Source organism: Danio rerio, chromosome 16, assembly GCF_052040795.2.
Source record: "Danio rerio strain M-AB ecotype USA chromosome 16, GRCz13ab, whole genome shotgun sequence".
Classification (NCBI taxonomy): domain Eukaryota; kingdom Metazoa; phylum Chordata; class Actinopteri; order Cypriniformes; family Danionidae; genus Danio; species Danio rerio.
This window is the reverse complement of record NC_141036.1, coordinates 20,938,919-20,954,734: the sequence shown is the minus strand read 5'-3', so window position 1 is coordinate 20,954,734 and position 15,816 is coordinate 20,938,919. Positions and strand designations below refer to the sequence as shown.

The following is a 15,816-nucleotide window of genomic DNA, read 5'->3' as shown; positions in this document are numbered from 1 at the left end:
CGCTCCTGACGTGTCTCGTGCGTTCCAGCTGGAGGTGGATGCTAGTGCCGTGGGAGCGTGAGATGTTCTTCTCCAGGAGGGTGCTGACGGAGTGGTGCATCCTGTATCCTATTTTTCTGCTAAGTTTAATCGACATCAGTTAAACTATTCCACCATAGAAAAAGAAACCCTGGCATTACTTTTAGCGTTGAGACATTTTGATGTTTATGTTTCAGGTAGTTTATATCCAGTTATTGTCCATACTGACCATAATCCTCTTGTTTTTCTGAGCAGAATGTACAACCATAATCAGCGCTTGATGCGTTGGGCATTAATGGTACAGCCATACAATCTTGAAATTCGTCATAAAAGAGGAACTGAAAATGTGGTTTTCCAATGGGAAAACAAGGATAGGAGAAGTGAAAACTGTTTCTTTCTTCAGGGGGGGAGGTGTCATGGTTTATTCTTTATTTAGCCTTCCTTCATTATTATTATTATTATTATTATTATTATTCTCTTCGTGATTTGTGTTGTGGTGGAGATTGTTTTATTAATTGCAATTTCTTTTCTTTGAGGCTGGCTCCGCCTTGCACCTGCCGCTAATTCAACTTGTCGTCTTTATAAGCGGAAGCTGAGTGTGTGTCGGGGTGGCTCTTGATTTCCAGCGCGTCTGACTGATCCTCGCGATCTTGTCTCTCTTTGGAGAGTATGACCCGTACTTGCTGAGAATCTCTCCGTATCTTGCCCTGATGAAGAAGGTCCGAACTTCTGTGCGCGTCTTGTGCAGCCGCTGCTGAGGAGCCATGCTGGTGTTGTGCCGTTTCTTTGATCTATGTATTTTTTTTATCAATATTTTCTTTATAATATATGTTTTTGTTTGTTAGTCAAAGCAATTGCTTTGACTTGGTTATTGTTTGATTAATGATTTATATTTCTGTTGCCACCTTAATTAGATAGGACACGTATCTTCTGGTCTCTAAATAAATAGAGAATCGTAAGTCTGGTTTCTGTGTCCTTTTATGTTGCTAACCCCTTCCCTAGACGAGCCTTAAAAAACTGGGGTTCATAACAGGATTAATATATATATAGATATTGTTATCATCGATCTTTTACACATAATATACCTCACACAATAATCACAAACATCAAAAGCAGCTGCCCATCACAAAGTGTTGATTCAATTCCTGATTTAACCTCATTTCTTGCTTTGAATTGATCTGGTATACCTCGTGGCTGACCTATGGAATCTATGTATACTGTAGGGTCTGGTTTATAACTTCTTTTAACTCTATAATTAATTGTGTCACTTTCACCTATTGTAGATTCAGTATTCCAATTTATTACTTGTATTTCTTGTATTATACGTACTCTAGTACATGTTCCAGTCCATCCTAAGGGTAAAGAAGGTAACAGCTTTCTGTTCCCACACAAGAAAGAAATCCAAAATCCAAATTTCCAAAAGAAGTCTGCTAGTGCTGGAGTTTGATCTTTATATCTATCTATATCGGGTAAAGTTTGATTTTCGCATTTTTTTTGCTGGCTTTATTATCTTTACATGTTTTGTTCCTGTTGCTCGAAAAGGTGAGGCAAATTGTGGATCTTCATACCTTCTAAGTGTTTTTGGGAATCAATATTCCAGATTACACCACATTTTCCTTTGAATTTGCTAACATCTACTACTCCTGAAGGTTTAACAAAAAATTCTTTAATGTAATCAATAGAATACCTGTGGAGAGGTAAGCGTGATCGAACACCCAATCAGGGGTGAGAGCATGCTAGGAGCCCGGCGGCTAATCAGCGGGTCAATCAGAAATGATAAATAAGACCTGTCTTTCTAGTGATTGGTTCGGAGAGACTCCCTTCTTAAGGAGAACAGGAGGAGCAGTCGGGAGAGGAGAGAGCACACACACACTCACAGATGGACACAGTTTGCTAGTACTGTGCAAAAACAAAATAAAATATATTGTTTACCTGATATCGCCGACCCTGTCTTCTTCTTCCCACACAACAACGAACTATACTACAGTGGTGCCGAAACCCGGGAAAGGAGAAGAGCCTCACTGCCAGAATGACAACTCCGTCAAGAATGCCATTTGCGGAAGCTATCCAGGCCCTCTCGGTCCTCCACCAACAACAACATGAGACGCTGGTGGAACTGAAGAACATCCAGGTACAACATTTCCAATCCTCATGGAGGCCCAGCGGGAGGACCGCGAGCAAATCCGGAGTCTGCTGTCCCAGGGGATCCGGCCCGCTCCGACATCTGCCGCCCACCCTCCCATCGCCTTACAGAAAATGGTGCCGGAGGATGATCCGGAAGTGTTCCTGGATCTTTTTGAAAAGATGGCTGAGGTGTGTGGCTGGCCGCGGGCTGAGTGGCCGGTACGAGTCATCCCGCTGCTCTCAGGCGAAGCCCAAATCGCCGAACAGCAGCTACTGGCCCAGAATCTCCTTGAATACGCTGATCTGAAGCGAGCTATTCTCCAGCGGGCCGGCCGCAACCCGGAGGAGCAACGTCAGCTCTTCCGATCGCTGGTTTTAGCTGAAGGCGGCCGGCCCTTTGCATTCGCCCAGCAGCTCCGTGACGCCTGCCGCAGATGGCTGGTACAGGATGGCCGAACCACCGCCCAACTGGTGGATGCCGTGGTGCTGGAACAATTCATCACCCGCCTCCCCTCCCGAACATCGGAGTGGGTCCAGTGCCACCGGCCTGACGATCTGGAGACGGCCATCCGACTGGCGGAGGATCACCTGGTGGCGAGGTCCAGGGTCGGCAAAATAACCTCTCTCTCTTCTCCCCCTCTCTCTCTCTCTCTTCCTGTTCCCAGGCCCAGACTGCGGGGACCGCCCACACCGGCACCCAGACGGCGGTGCGCAATAGCGGATCTGCCAAACGTCCCAAGAGGGGCGGGGCCCCATTCGGGCAGAGGGGTGGAGCAACGACGCCTGGCGGTTGCCCAGACACTGCCAGGATTCTCTCCGGTTCAATTGGTTGCTCCTGCTGGCCCCGGGGGTATAGTGGGAAGGTCCGGGCCGATGCATTCGCGTCGCAGGCACGAAGATAGCGCACTAAAAATTTGCTCCGTGAAGGAGGCGAGTGCGCTGATTCGCGTCCCCGCCACGCCAATCGTCGCCCCCGGTCGCAACAGGCTATACCGGGTACCAGTGAGTATAAAAGGGGGTACATATCAAGCTTTGGTGGATTCGGGGTGTAACCAGACTTCCATCCACCAAAGCCTGCTTCAAGACCCGGCATTGGATATGAGCCGCACGGTAAGGGTAAGGTGTGTGCACGGGGATATAATTCACTACCCGCTAACGGCAATAGACATTCAATTTCGGGGGAAAAAACATAGAGTAGAGGTAGCAGTTAACCCGCACCTCAAACACCCGCTAATTCTGGGAACTAATTGGCCTGGATTTAATAGATTATTGGGAGTCTTATGTGCGGGTGCTTCTTGGAAGAAGAAATCGCCGGATAGGGGACGTGTCGCTCAGCTGGGGGAATCCCAGGCGGTGACGTCACGCACTGACTCAGGGGAAGGGCTGGGAATTTCCCGGTGTAAAGACTTTCCCCTGGAGCAGTCGCGTGATGACACGCTAAAACATGCACTCGAAAGAGTGCAGGTTATTGATGGGAAAATCCTTCAGCCTGATAGACCCCTCTCCTATCCGTATTTTGCAGTGATTAATGATAGGGTGTATCGAGTGACCCAAGACGCTCAGACAAAAGAAGATACAACCCAGCTATTAGTACCAAAGAGCCGCCGGGAAATGCTTTTTCAGGCGGCTCATTCTAATCCTATGGCCGGACATTTAGGTCAGGCGGCCACACTAAATCGCCTCATGACCCGATTCTTTTGGCCGGGCATTCACGGTGACGTCAGCAGATGGTGCGCGGCGTGCCGTGAATGTCAGCTGGTAAATCCACTGGCCACCCCAAAAGCGCCATTGCGCCCTTTACCAATTATGGAGATCCCCTTCGAGAGAATTGGTATGGATCTCATCGGGCCATTAGAGCGATCTGCACGCGGGCATCGGTTTGCATTAGTTCTAGTGGATTATGCAACCCGCTACCTGGAAGCAGTCGCGCTCCGTAACATCTCAGCAAAGAGCGTTGCGGAGGCGCTGTTTCACCTCATCTCCCGTGTGGGAATCCCCAAGGAGATTCTCACTGATCAAGGCACTGCGTTCTTGTCACGCACGATGCGCGAGCTTTACGGATTATTGGGCATTAAATCTATTCGCACCAGCGTCTATCACCCACAAACAGACGGGCTCAATGATCAATGATCCGTAAATTCGTTCACGAGGACGCGAAAAATTGGGATAAGTGGTTGGAGCCTCTATTATTTGCTGTGCGGGAGGTTCCCCAAGCCTCCACGGGGTTTTCCCCCTTCGAGCTTCTCTACGGCAGACAGCCCAGAGGCGTTTTGGATGTTGTTAGAGAGGCTTGGGAGGACGAGCCTTCTAAAAGTAAAAATGAAATTCAATATATCCTGGACCTTAGAGCAAAAAACTCCACAACCTGGGGCGGCTCTCTACAGAGAATTTGCTTAAGGCTCAGGATGACCAACGCCGGCGATATGATAAGGGCACTAAACTCCGTAAATTTTCACTAGGAGATAAAGTAGTTGTACTGCTACCCACTTCCAGCTCTAAATTACTCGCGGCCGTTTGTGGTCACACGACGAGTCAGTGATCTCGATTACGAGGTGGTTCGTTCGGACAGGGCTGATTCGCGTCAGATTTATCACATTAATCTGCTTAAGCAGTGGAGGGAGCCGGAGGACGTGGCGCTGGCTACGCTTGTTACTAACGAGGATAACCTGGGGCCGGAGAGCTCTGGCCGTGAACGGCCAAGCGCTCTGGTCACCGGGGGCGATCATCTCTCAGCGAGCCAGCTCCTCGACATCCGGCACCTCCAACGTGAATACTCTGACGTGTTTTCGCCCCTGCCCGGTCGTACCAACCTGATTCAGCACCATATCGAGACCGAACCGGGCGTGGTCGTTAGGACTCGGCAGTATCGCCTACCTGAACACAAGAAAAAAGTGATTCAGGAAGAATTTAATAATATGTTGAAAATGGGAGTAGTAGAAGAATTCCACAGCGACTGGGCCAGCCCGATTGTCTTGGTACCTAAGACGGACGGATCGGTCCGGTTCTGTGTGGATTATCGCAAGGTGAATGCTGTGTCGAAATTCGACGCTTATCCAATGCCGCGTATTGACGAGTTGCTCGACCGGTTAGGTGCTGCTCGATATTACTCGACATTGGATTTAACGAAGGGCTATTGGCAGATCTCAGGAGAAGCACTTTAGCAGCATCTAGACCAGCAGCCTGTAAGTACATTTAAGATTTGTTTCAGTTGTTGTGTATGGTTTGAGGACTTGTTTCCAGCTGTTTGTGTAAAGTTGTAGGACATTTAAACTTGCTTTCAGTTGTGTATAATACTAGAAGTTGTTTAGCCACTGTTTCCTTGGTTACTATAAGAGCTTGTGTAGCGAACGCAGACGCGGTTTCGCGTCGTCCGCCTCAGTTTCGGCCCTTGTTTTGACTCGGGAGGCGTGTCCAAACGCCAGGTAACCACTATATAGTGAGCACGCTAGCATTAGTCGGCAGGAGAAGCACTTTAGCAGCATCTAGACCAGCAGCCTGTAAGTACATTTAAGATTTGTTTCAGTTGTTGTGTATGGTTTGAGGACTTGTTTCCAGCTGTTTGTGTAAAGTTGTAGGACATTTAAACTTGCTTTCAGTTGTGTATAATACTAGAAGTTGTTTAGCCACTGTTTCCTTGGTTACTATAAGAGCTTGTGTAGCGAACGCAGACGCGGTTTCGCGTCGTCCGCCTCAGTTTTGGCCCTTGTTTTGACTCGGGAGGCGTGTCCAAACGCCAGGTAACCACTATATAGTGAGCACGCTAGCATTAGTCGGCAGGAGAAGCACTTTAGCAGCATCTAGACCAGCAGCCTGTAAGTACATTTAAGATTTGTTTCAGTTGTTGTGTATGGTTTGAGGACTTGTTTCCAGCTGTTTGTGTAAAGTTGTAGGACATTTAAACTTGCTTTCAGTTGTGTATAATACTAGAAGTTGTTTAGCCACTGTTTCCATGGTTACTATAAGAGCTTGTGTAGCGAACGCAGACGCGGTTTTGCGTTGTCCGCCTCAGTTTCGGCCCTTGTTTTGACTCGGGAGGCGTGTCCAAACGCCAGGTAACCACTATATAGTGAGCACGCTAGCATTAGTCGGCAGGAGAAGCACTTTAGCAGCATCTAGACCAGCAGCCTGTACGTACATTTAAGATTTGTTTCAGTTGTTGTGTATGGTTTGAGGACTTGTTTCCAGCTGTTTGTGTAAAGTTGTAGGACATTTAAACTTGCTTTCAGTTGTGTATAATACTAGAAGTTGTTTAGCCACTGTTTCCTTGGTTACTATAAGAGCTTGTGTAGCGAACGCAGACGCGGTTTCGCGTCGTCCGCCTCAGTTTCGGCCCTTGTTTTGACTCGGGAGGCGTGTCCAAACGCCAGGTAACCACTATATAGTGAGCACGCTAGCATTAGTCGGCAGGAGAAGCACTTTAGCAGCATCTAGACCAGCAGCCTGTAAGTACATTTAAGATTTGTTTCAGTTGTTGTGTATGGTTTGAGGACTTGTTTCCAGCTGTTTGTGTAAAGTTGTAGGACATTTAAACTTGCTTTCAGTTGTGTATAATACTAGAAGTTGTTTAGCCACTGTTTCCTTGGTTACTATAAGAGCTTGTGTAGCGAACGCAGTCGTCCGCCTCAGTTTCGGCCCTTGTTTTGACTCTCGAGGCGTGTCCAGCTGAATTCAATCAGCTAGTGCTTTGGGGTTATATAAACAACTAGTTCACCGTGGCAGCGGTCCCGGCAGCCTTGTGTGAAGACCGCCTCGTGTGAAGACCGATGAGGGTAAAGACCATCGAATCTACCTGCGCGACTCCACCGAGCAAAGACACCGACAAAGCACTTGAGTACTTTACTGTATTGTTTTACTTTACACTTATTTTTTGTTGTCAGTGCACTTTTATTATGTGTTTTCTAATTCCTGTTGTTACTAACACTCGCAAAACACGGGAGGTACGCTGCAGGCGTAATCCTCACAACCTTCGTTCAATACATGTATCTACTATTTCACAACTCTCTCTCTCCGTGGGCCTCTGGAACTGTCAATCAGCTGTTAACAAGGCTGATTTTATTACCTCCATAGCTACATATTCTGACTATAATCTCATGGCTCTAACTGAGACCTGGTTGAGGCCGGAGGACACTGCTACACATGCTACTCTTTCTGCTAATTTCTCTTTTTCCCACACTCCTCGTCAGACAGGGAGAGGGGGTGGGACTGGACTACTAATTTCCAAAGAATGGAAATTTACTCTGATACCGTCCCTGCCAACAATCAGCTCCTTTGAATTCCATGCAGTCACCATTATCCACCCCTTCTACATAAATGTGGTTGTCATCTACCGCCCACCAGGTAAATTAGGTCACTTCCTAGATGAACTGGATGTTCTTCTCTCATCTTTTTCTAATTTTGACACTCCCTTATTGGTGCTAGGTGACTTCAACATTTACGTTGACAAACCGCAAGCTGCAGACTTTCAGACTTTGCTTGCCTCTTTTGACCTAAAAAGAGCACCTACTTCTGCTACCCACAAATCAGGTAATCAGCTAGACCTTATTTACACACGACACTGCTTCACTGATCAAACAATAGTAACTCCACTACAAATATCTGATCATTTCCTTCTGTCTCTCAACATCCACATTACTCCTGAGCCGCCACACACTCCAACACTGGTTACCTTTCGCAGAAACCTACGATCTCTCTCACCCAATAGACTATCCACCATTGTTTCAGACTCTCTTCCTCCATCTCGCAAACTCACTGCACTTGATTCGAACAGTGCCACTAATACACTCTGCTCCACACTAGCATCATGTCTAGACCGATTATGTCCTCTTGCATCCAGGCCAGCCCGTGCCAGTCCTCCTGCACCCTGGCTCTCGGATGCTCTCCGTGAGCATCGCTCAAAACTTCGGGCTGCGGAGAGAATTTGGCGGAAAACTAAAAATCCTGCACATCTCTTAACATACCAAACTCTTCTGTCCTCTTTCTCAGCTGAGGTTACTTCTGCAAAGCAGACGTATTACCGTCTGAAAATCAACAATGCCACTAATACTCGCCTACTTTTTAAAACATTTTCCTCCCTCCTCTATCCTCCTCCTCCACCCGCATCCTCCACACTTACTACTGATGACTTTGCTACATTCTTCTGCACCAAAACTGCAAAAATCAGTGCTCAATTTGCTGCACCTACAACAAACACGCAAGATACAACACCAACACCACACACACTCACCTCTTTTTCTCAGCTCTCTGAGTCTGAGGTGTCCAAACTTGTGCTATCTAGCCATGCAACCACCTGTCCACTCGATCCCATTCCCTCTCATCTCTTGCAAGCCATCTCTCCTGCAGTCATACCAACACTGACTCACATAATTAACACATCTCTTGACTCTGGTTTATTCCCCACTACATTTAAGCAGGCTAGGGTAACCCCACTGCTAAAGAAACCCAACCTGGACCATACGCTACTTGAAAACTACAGACCAGTATCCCTGCTTCCATTCATGGCCAAGATTCTGGAGAAAGTAGTGTTCAATCAAGTCCTGGACTTTCTTACTCAAAACAATCTCATGGACAACAAGCAATCCGGCTTTAAGAAAAGCCACTCAACTGAGACTGCCCTGCTCCCGGTCGTGGAGGATCTCAGACTGGCTAAAGCAGACTCAAAATCATCAGTCCTCATTTTGCTGGACTTGTCAGCTGCTTTTGACACTGTCAACCACCAGATCCTGCTATCTACGCTTGAGTCACTGGGCGTTGCGGGCACTGTTATACAATGGTTCAGATCTTACCTCTCTGACAGGTCATTCAGGGTGTCTTGGAGAGGAGAGGTGTCCAACCTACAGCATCTAAACACTGGGGTACCTCAAGGCTCTGTTCTTGGGCCACTTCTTTTCTCCATCTACACATCATCTCTAGGACCAGTCATCCAGAGACATGGATTATCCTACCACTGCTATGCTGATGATACCCAGCTATACCTCTCTTTTCATCCTGATGATCCCTCAGTTCCAGCTCGTATCTCAGCCTGCCTGTTGGATATTTCACACTGGATGAAAGATCATCATCTTCAGCTGAACCTCGCAAAAACGGAAATGCTTGTAGTTTCTGCCAACCCGACTCTACACCATAACTTTTCAATCCAGATGGATGGGGCAACCATTACTGCATCCAAAATGGTGAAAAGCCTTGGAGTAACGATTGATGACCAACTAAACTTCTCTGACCACATTTATAGAACTGCTCGATCGTGCAGATTTGCACTCTATAACATCAGAAAGATCCGACCCTTCTTATCTGAACATGCAGCTCAACTCCTTGTTCAAGCTCTTGTTCTCTCCAAGCTGGATTACTGCAACTCTCTACTAGCTGGGCTTCCAGCTAACTCTATCAAGCCTCTTCAACTGCTCCAGAATGCAGCAGCACGAGTTGTCTTCAATGAACCTAAACGAGCACATGTCACTCCGCTGCTAGTCCGTTTGCACTGGCTGCCAGTTGCTGCTCGCATCAAATTCAAAACTCTGATGTTTGCCTACAAAGTGACTTCTGGCCTAGCACCTTCTTATCTGCACTCACTTCTGCAGATCTATGTGCCCTCCAGAAACTTGCGTTCTGTGAATGAACGTCGCCTCGTGGTTCCATCCCAAAGAGGGAAAAAATCACTTTCGCTCACGCTCACGCTCAATCTGCCCAGTTGGTGGAATGAACTCCCTAACTGCATCAGAACAGCAGAGTCACTCGCTATTTTCAAGAAACGACTAAAAACTCAACTATTTAGTCTCCACTTCACTTCCTAATCTGCAATTGCCTCTGAATATCACACTAACTGTACAAAAAAAAAAAAAAAACTACTAACACTTCCCTTCTTAGACTTTACAGACCTGAAACTTGCCTTTAGTACTTATTCATTGTTGCTCTTAGTTGTGTAAATTGCATCCTTGTCCTCATTTGTGTGACTAAATGACTAAATGTAAATGTAAATGTAGATCCCCTTATCTCCAATATCCCGCGAAAAAACAGCCTTCACTACGCCGTTTGGATTGCACCAATTTGTGACGCTCCCGTTCGGGCTGTTCCGGGCACCGGCGACGTTTCAGCGCCTGATGGACAAAATACTCGGCCCTCACACAGCATATGCCGCTGCTTATCTAGATGATATCATCATTTACAGTAATGACTGGCAGCGGCATATGCAACTTTTGAGGGCGGTATTGTCGGCGCTGCGATGGGCCGGGCTCACGGCCAACCCACGGAAGTGCGCAATTGGGCGAGTGGAGGTAAGGTATCTGGGCTTCCACTTAGGTCACGGGCAGGTGCAGCCCCAAATTGATAAGACTGCAGCTATTGCAACCTGTCCGAGACCTAAGACCAAAAAGGAGGTGAGACAGTTTTTGGGGCTGGCAGGTTATTATAGGCGTTTTGTCCCTAATTATTCGGCCCTTGTCAGCTCATTGACTGATCTCACTAAAAAGGAGGGACCGGATACCGTCCAATGGTCGGAGCAGTGCCAACAGGCCTTCTCAAAGGTAAAATCTATACTTTGCGGGGGGCCGCTATTGCACGCTCCTGACTTTGCTCTCCCCTTTGTTTTATCCGATCGGGGACTGGGGGCGGTTCTCTCGCAGGAGGTGGCGGGAGTGGAACGGCCGGTGCTGTACATTAGCCGCAAACTCAGTAAGAGTGAGGCTAAGTACAGCACCATAGAGAAGGAGTGCCTGGCGATCAGATGGGCTGTTCTCACTCTCCGCTATTACCTCCTGGGTAGGGAATTCGCCCTCTGTTCAGATCACGCTCCTCTCCAGTGGCTTCACCGCATGAAGGATACCAACGCGCGGATCACCCGTTGGTATCTAGCTTTACAACCTTTTAAGTTCAAGGTGATCCACAGGCCGGGTGTACAAATGGCTGTAGCCGATTTCCTCTCGAGGGTGGGGGGGCTACAGGCCGGACGGCTCCCCGGCCTGAGGCGGGCGGTGGGGGTATGTGGAGAGGTAAGCGTGATCGAACACCCAATCAGGGGGGAGAGCATGCTAGGAGCCCGGCGGCTAATCAGCGGGTCAATCAGAAATGATAAATAACACCTGTCTTTCTAGTGATTGGGCCGGAGAGACTCCCTTCTTAAGGAGAACAGGAGGAGCAGTCGGGAGAGGAGAGAGCACACACACACTCACAGATGGACACAGTTTGCTAGTACTGTGCAAAAGCAAAATAAAATATATTGCTTACCTGATATCGCCGACCCTGTCTTCTTCTTCCCACACAACAACGAACTATACTACAATACCATAGAGGAATTTCTTCTTGAATATTTTTCACTTTTAAATTTTCATTAATGCCAAAGCTTCTACATTTAGAGTTCAAACGTCCAACATTTCTAAACCAAGTTTTTAGTGTTGAGTGGCTTACAGATGTTACTACTTCAATGTGTTCCTTGTGCCGCCATTCATACCGCTGCGACGGCGGTACTTGATGCGCCAGCAGCATTTGACCGCTGGGTGGCACTTTAACCACAGATATTCAGCTTTGTCTTTTCACAATGCTAAACAGACTGTTCTGTAGGCGTAGCTTAGTGTATGTGATGTGATGTGTTCAATTAAAATATAATTTTAATTTAGTTTTTCTGGTAATAGACATGCTCTTACACTATACTATGCTGTTGAAAAGATACATGGTGAGAAGTCAAAAAGCAAATATAAGAATTAAGTTATTAGCCTTCAGTGCTTCAGATTAAATTGCGTTTTGGTGAAAACAATGTTTTGATTTCTTTGACTATCATGGCAATGTTATTATCTCAAATCTTAAACGTACGCATATGAAAAACATAGATTATCCTGCCGGTAGAGCACATCACCTCACAGTTGTGAACTTGCGATCACCTCAACTTACATTTAACATTTGTTTACCTGGTTTATTGTAAACTTTTTAAATGCAAAGAGGATTCGTTTTGGAAAATAGAATTGAAGAAATGAAAGACAACTAAAATGAAAGCACAAACATTCAGTACAAATAAGTAGTCTTAAATAAATAAATAAATAAATAAAGCAGCCTTTTAGTCTAAATATAGAGATGTAGTGTTTGCTATTTTGATAGGATTAAGACAAGACATTTTTATTTATGTTTTTAATATACGTTTTTATTTACATTTTTGTTGTTGATTATATTTTACTATCTCATTTTATGTTTCAATTTTAGTACATAATAATAAACGAATAATGAAAATAAATGAATAATGAAAATAGGACATAAATTAAGTCTGGCAGGTTTATTTTTAATAATTTATTTTCAGTTCCGTTTTTTTGTTTCAAAACGTCAATGTTCTACTTTAAAGTATAACTGTTGTTTTGTTTTGTTTTTTTACTTAATGGCTCAGTATGTTTTGTATTTATATTTCATATTCAGTCACCTTGCATATGCGTGTGAAATATAATGCCGCATAACCGCGGAAAAAGAAGAAAAGGCTGTCAGTTAAAGCTAATTAATCAAAATTAGCTATATTAAAATACAGCATTTATGTTAATACAGGCAGAGTGTGAACAAACTCAAGGCTAAGATATGCGCTTGCCTTTTAAAGGGCACCTAGGTTACCCCTTTTTTCAGATTTAATATAAGTCTTTTGCGTCTCTAGAATGTGTATATAAAGTTTCAGATCAAAATACCCATCAGATTTTTCATTATACCTTTTACAAGATGCTGTTTTATACTGATTTCCAGCAGGGGGTGGTTTTGTCGTACTGCGCCTTTAAGCCGAGTCTTTCCCGCCCACTATTTCTACATGCCTCCTCCCTCAGCTGCGTCAGACAACAGACAGACTTAAAGGAAGAAGGTCTCACGTAGCGTTTGTGAGATACTACAGTAAGAACTAACCTTTACTAATCAGTATTGTGAAGTTGCATCGATGAGTCACACACAATATCGTTACAAACACACACACACACACACACACACACACAGATACACACAGACAGGCAGGCAGGCAGACAGACAGAGCGCGCTTAGCTAAGTTAAGGCTAACCTCAAGGACTGTGTGGATATCTGTTATGCTAATGTACAAAATAAACCTGATTTAACTTCCACAAACCGGGATTGAAGCGTCTTCTTTTATAATTGTTCTGACACGCGGCTGTGCTGATGAAGTAAAACTGAAGTAAAACGCTGTAATTAATTACACACATATTCTGTTTTAAAACACTTTAAACATGTGAAACTTACTCTTAATCACATTTGATGATGATTGCTGATCCTAGCGAACAGAACAGACCTTTTTATTTCCGGTTGCTTTGCGTATGTCTGCCTGGTCTTGTTGACATATACACGTGACTACCGGAACATGTTAATGCGCGCAGCTGTCAATCAATTTGGTGGGCGGGGGGATCACACACCTACGTAATGGTGCGATCGATTTGAAAACAGCTCCAATTGGCCGACCCTTTTTTTGTAGTTAAATTGAATGAAAAGGACTGGGTGTGTTCATATCACCCCAGTATGACAGTCTATACACTATACCAACACACAGATCTGTCCAAACAGCTTGAAAAGTAGATTTTTTACCATAGGTGCCCTTTAATGCATTTAAAAATATTTGCGGCCTTTTTATAGGCTACAGGCTACTATGGTGTATAATAATGTTTTTTTTTTTTTTTTTTGTATGGTAAAGGACAATGCACATTATGTTATTGATGTAAACTTAGGCAGGCTAAAACTTACCATTGATAAACGTGACCTACCTCAAGCAGATCACTTAAAGTGTAATGAAAATAATGTTGCCACAGGACATAACTGAAGTCCCGCAAGTTTATTTTTAATAATTTAGTTTCAGTACTATTAATTTTTTTTTCTCTAAACGTCAATAGCACCTTCAATAATCTAAACATTAAAGATGGACCGCAAGATGTGTTGAGTGGCTATATGTGGTGAAGAACGATGGCAAAGCTAAGTGTGATTATTGTAATAAACTAATAAGTTATAAAGCAGAGAGTCCCGACCAACAGGACTAAGCATATGCGGTTGGCTCATTCTTCACAATTATAGAATTAAAATAATGGCACGTTAGGTTCATTGTGCATCCCGCAGGTGCAACCAACAAGAGTTGTGCATTTTAGTTTAACTTTTTGAGCGTTATAAGCAGCTCGTTGTTAGTTTTTATTTAAATATATCGAGCCGAAACTAAGCAGCGCATTTTCTCCGCCTCATCGTTTATAACCAGCGGGTCACACTACTGAAGCAGGAGAGACACTCCGTCATTCATAATCTTAGCTGATGTGTCGGAGTCGATCAAAGAGGAATGTTCTTTTAACAGTCCCGATATGTTTAATCTTTTTTTCCCTGTCATTTCTCTTCAGCAAATTATATTTTTAAAGCTGCTTGATTCTTTTAAAACCGAAAGCAGAGCCCGTCAATTGGTGTTTTTTCATAAGATACTCCTTTATGAATGTTTTATTTTATGAGTAGTCTTTAATGTGCTTTTTAATAGTTTTATTTTATTCAAAGCAGCATCTAAAAGCGAATTTATCCTCAAAACATGGCATCAGAGCGATGCTTGTCATGTGTCGCATATATTGCCTTTTTTCTGATCTTTTTGCATAAAGGTTTTAATCAAAAGACAGGTAATTTAATTACTTTCGATGTGCTAAAATATTTGTTAAATAAATGTTATTTCAAAAAAAGCATATGCAAAGTGCTCTGACAGGTAAAATCCGATTCTTTCTCTCTTTCAAGTTCAAAGCAAATTTGAATGCCAAAGGATTTTAGATATGCATATACAAGACTATGTAGTATATTAACATTAACAAATTAATGAAATAAGTAGCAAATGAGAAATAAATGACAGACAGGTTGATTAAAAACAGACATTATCTCTAAAAGTTATCAGAATTGCAAGATTAAAACAGCTGAATATAGGCCTAAAATAAATCTAGAAAGCAACTACTGCGCGCTGATATTTATTCTTTTTTTTTTGAATAACGAACAATTTCAACCGCGGGGAGATACCGACAGCTTGATTTGCAGTATTTTCTAACATGTTAGAAGCGAGCAGCGGACATTAGCTAGCCGTAGAGACGGGCCGGCACAAAAAAAACGTGGCTGCCGGTGGAGAAGCGGCTGTGCCCTCAGCAGCTGATTGAGACGGAGCTGCATATCCTAACTGAGTGCACTAAATACTCCGAGATGCGGGAGAAATTCTACCCGATAATCCAACACATACAAAACAACTTTGAGTCCCTGTCGAACAGAACCCATCTTACCGGGGGAGTGTGTGTGCTGCTGTGTGTTCAACCAACAATACCTGCTCCTGTCTCCAACACACAAATACTGGAACTCTTTATGTGGACTTACTTTTAATAATAGGCTACTATTATTACCTTTATCTTGTTTAATGTTATCAAAAATCTATTTTTTATTTTTATTATTCTATTTTTATTTTTTTATTCTATTTTTATTAATCATTTTTTTGTTATATGTTATTTTCATATTTGTTTGCACTACTGCCCTTTTTGCACTGTCTTGTTTGTGAGACGCGACGCTGCACTGCTTTGGCAAAACGAATGTACAGTTACTTGTCATGCCAATAAAGCACCTCAAATGTGAAAATAGCCTAGGCAATAAATAACAAATAGTAGTCTAATAACAAAATAATGCCCTTTTCATTTTCATACAATAGGCCTATGTGTGGGTTTTGACAATATG

General features: G+C 44.1%; 1 protein-coding gene across 1 annotated transcript in view; it reads left to right on the top strand.

Annotated features, from left to right (window-relative positions):
* The window catches only part of LOC141378071 (uncharacterized), a 59,311-nt gene extending 49,288 nt beyond the window's left edge, over window positions 1-10,023 (top strand). Inside the window, exons 3-4 of the mRNA XM_087286871.1 lie at window positions 5,290-5,835; window positions 6,769-10,023. Of these exons, the coding sequence (XP_087142997.1) occupies window positions 6,906-9,929 (3,024 nt within the window). The 5' untranslated portion in view covers window positions 5,290-5,835; window positions 6,769-6,905 and the 3' untranslated portion in view covers window positions 9,930-10,023. The remainder of the gene's footprint in view (window positions 1-5,289; window positions 5,836-6,768) is intronic.
* The last annotated feature ends 5,793 nt before the right edge of the window (window positions 10,024-15,816 follow it).